This window comes from Belonocnema kinseyi, chromosome 9 (genome assembly GCF_010883055.1).
Source record: "Belonocnema kinseyi isolate 2016_QV_RU_SX_M_011 chromosome 9, B_treatae_v1, whole genome shotgun sequence".
Taxonomy (NCBI): Eukaryota; Metazoa; Arthropoda; class Insecta; order Hymenoptera; family Cynipidae; genus Belonocnema; species Belonocnema kinseyi.
Window position 1 is genome coordinate 3,283,940 of NC_046665.1, and position 1,334 is coordinate 3,285,273.

At 31.5% G+C, this 1,334-nt stretch overlaps 1 protein-coding gene across 5 annotated transcripts in view; it reads right to left on the bottom strand.

Moving 5' to 3' along the window:
* Window positions 1–1,334, bottom strand: part of LOC117180926 (acetylcholine receptor subunit beta-like 2) — a 562,005-nt gene that overhangs the window by 391,992 nt on the left and 168,679 nt on the right. For all 5 annotated transcript variants that reach the window (XM_033373559.1, XM_033373558.1, XM_033373561.1 and 2 more), the window contains one exon: window positions 918–1,063. In XM_033373559.1, the coding sequence (XP_033229450.1) occupies window positions 918–1,063 (146 nt within the window). The remainder of the gene's footprint in view (window positions 1–917; window positions 1,064–1,334) is intronic.

Sequence of the window (1,334 nt, forward strand, 5' to 3'; positions counted from 1 at the left end):
GAGCTCTTCTTAATATTTTGACACCAAAATCATGTCGATACACCTTACCGACTGCGAGTAAAGCCACCCACGCTTTAACTTGACAGACTGTATATATAAAATAATGCCCATCTGCCGAAAACCTATGCATTGACGAAGACTGGCACATTCACCTTAAGAATAAAAAAGCCTCCTCAACTCGAAATATTGTTATTAACCTATTTAGATTTTTCTATGTTGAACTTCTCTATGAGAAAGCAAACATATTTGATAATTAATTACATTTAGGAAGTAAAGTGCTCATCAAATGAGCACAAACTAGGAACACCCGAGGTCGACTTCACCGCGAAGGGGTCATTCACAAAATACGTGATACATTTAGGAGGGTGGGGGTTCTGTCGAAGTATCATTCTTCATTTTCAGACTCTCTTAAATAAAATTGAAGAATATCAAAAGTGGATCATTTTTTTCAAAAAATTGGTTTAAACATTTGTTTTTGAAAAATACAGCCAAATTTTAGCTTTTTTAACAATTATGTTTCCAAAACAGCGTCTCATTATGAATAATTAAGAAATATGCATCATAAATCGACAACTGGTGCACCTTCGATAAGTAGTACTATTGAACTATAGTCAGAAATCATTTTTGACATTTTGTAAATTATATAACCTTTTCATTATTATTTAAATTTAAAATATTATTAAGATAATTTATGAGTCTTTTGTAGAATTTTATACGTTTCAAACTCTACAAATGTCCAAACGTAGCGATTTTTCAGAAATTAAAAGTTTGGACGATTCCATTACATGCTTGTGAAGCAGAATTTAATATCAATAATGAAAAATCGTGAAAATGTAATAATTCACATTTTTATTTAACATGATACTATAATAATGATATTGATACAATACTAATGGACTAATAGAAATTTTAATTACCATTTCAATTAACTGCGATAATTTCAGTCGCAATCCCACAGTTAGCGTCTCAGTATTATTAATAACAGGGCGAATAAGCCTGTTGTAATTTGATAGCAGATCATCGTAAAGCCTCTTGGCGTCGGGATTCACTTCATATTTCCCACCTGAAAATTTTAATTTCCTTATTAATGACATTTGAGAAGTTCTATAAAATGCTTGCATTTAGAATACATACTTAAGATAAAGCAAAAGATTTTGAACGGGCAGGGTAATCGGTGGCCTAGGCGACAATGAGCTAGCTAACAGTGTATACCGGACTGCAGTCACCCGGTGTTATTTCAAGTAGCATAAAATCTGCAAGTAGCGCGAATATCTTGCTTAGAATATTATGTAATATAATACAATAATACAAATAAATAATAATAATAATCTTTC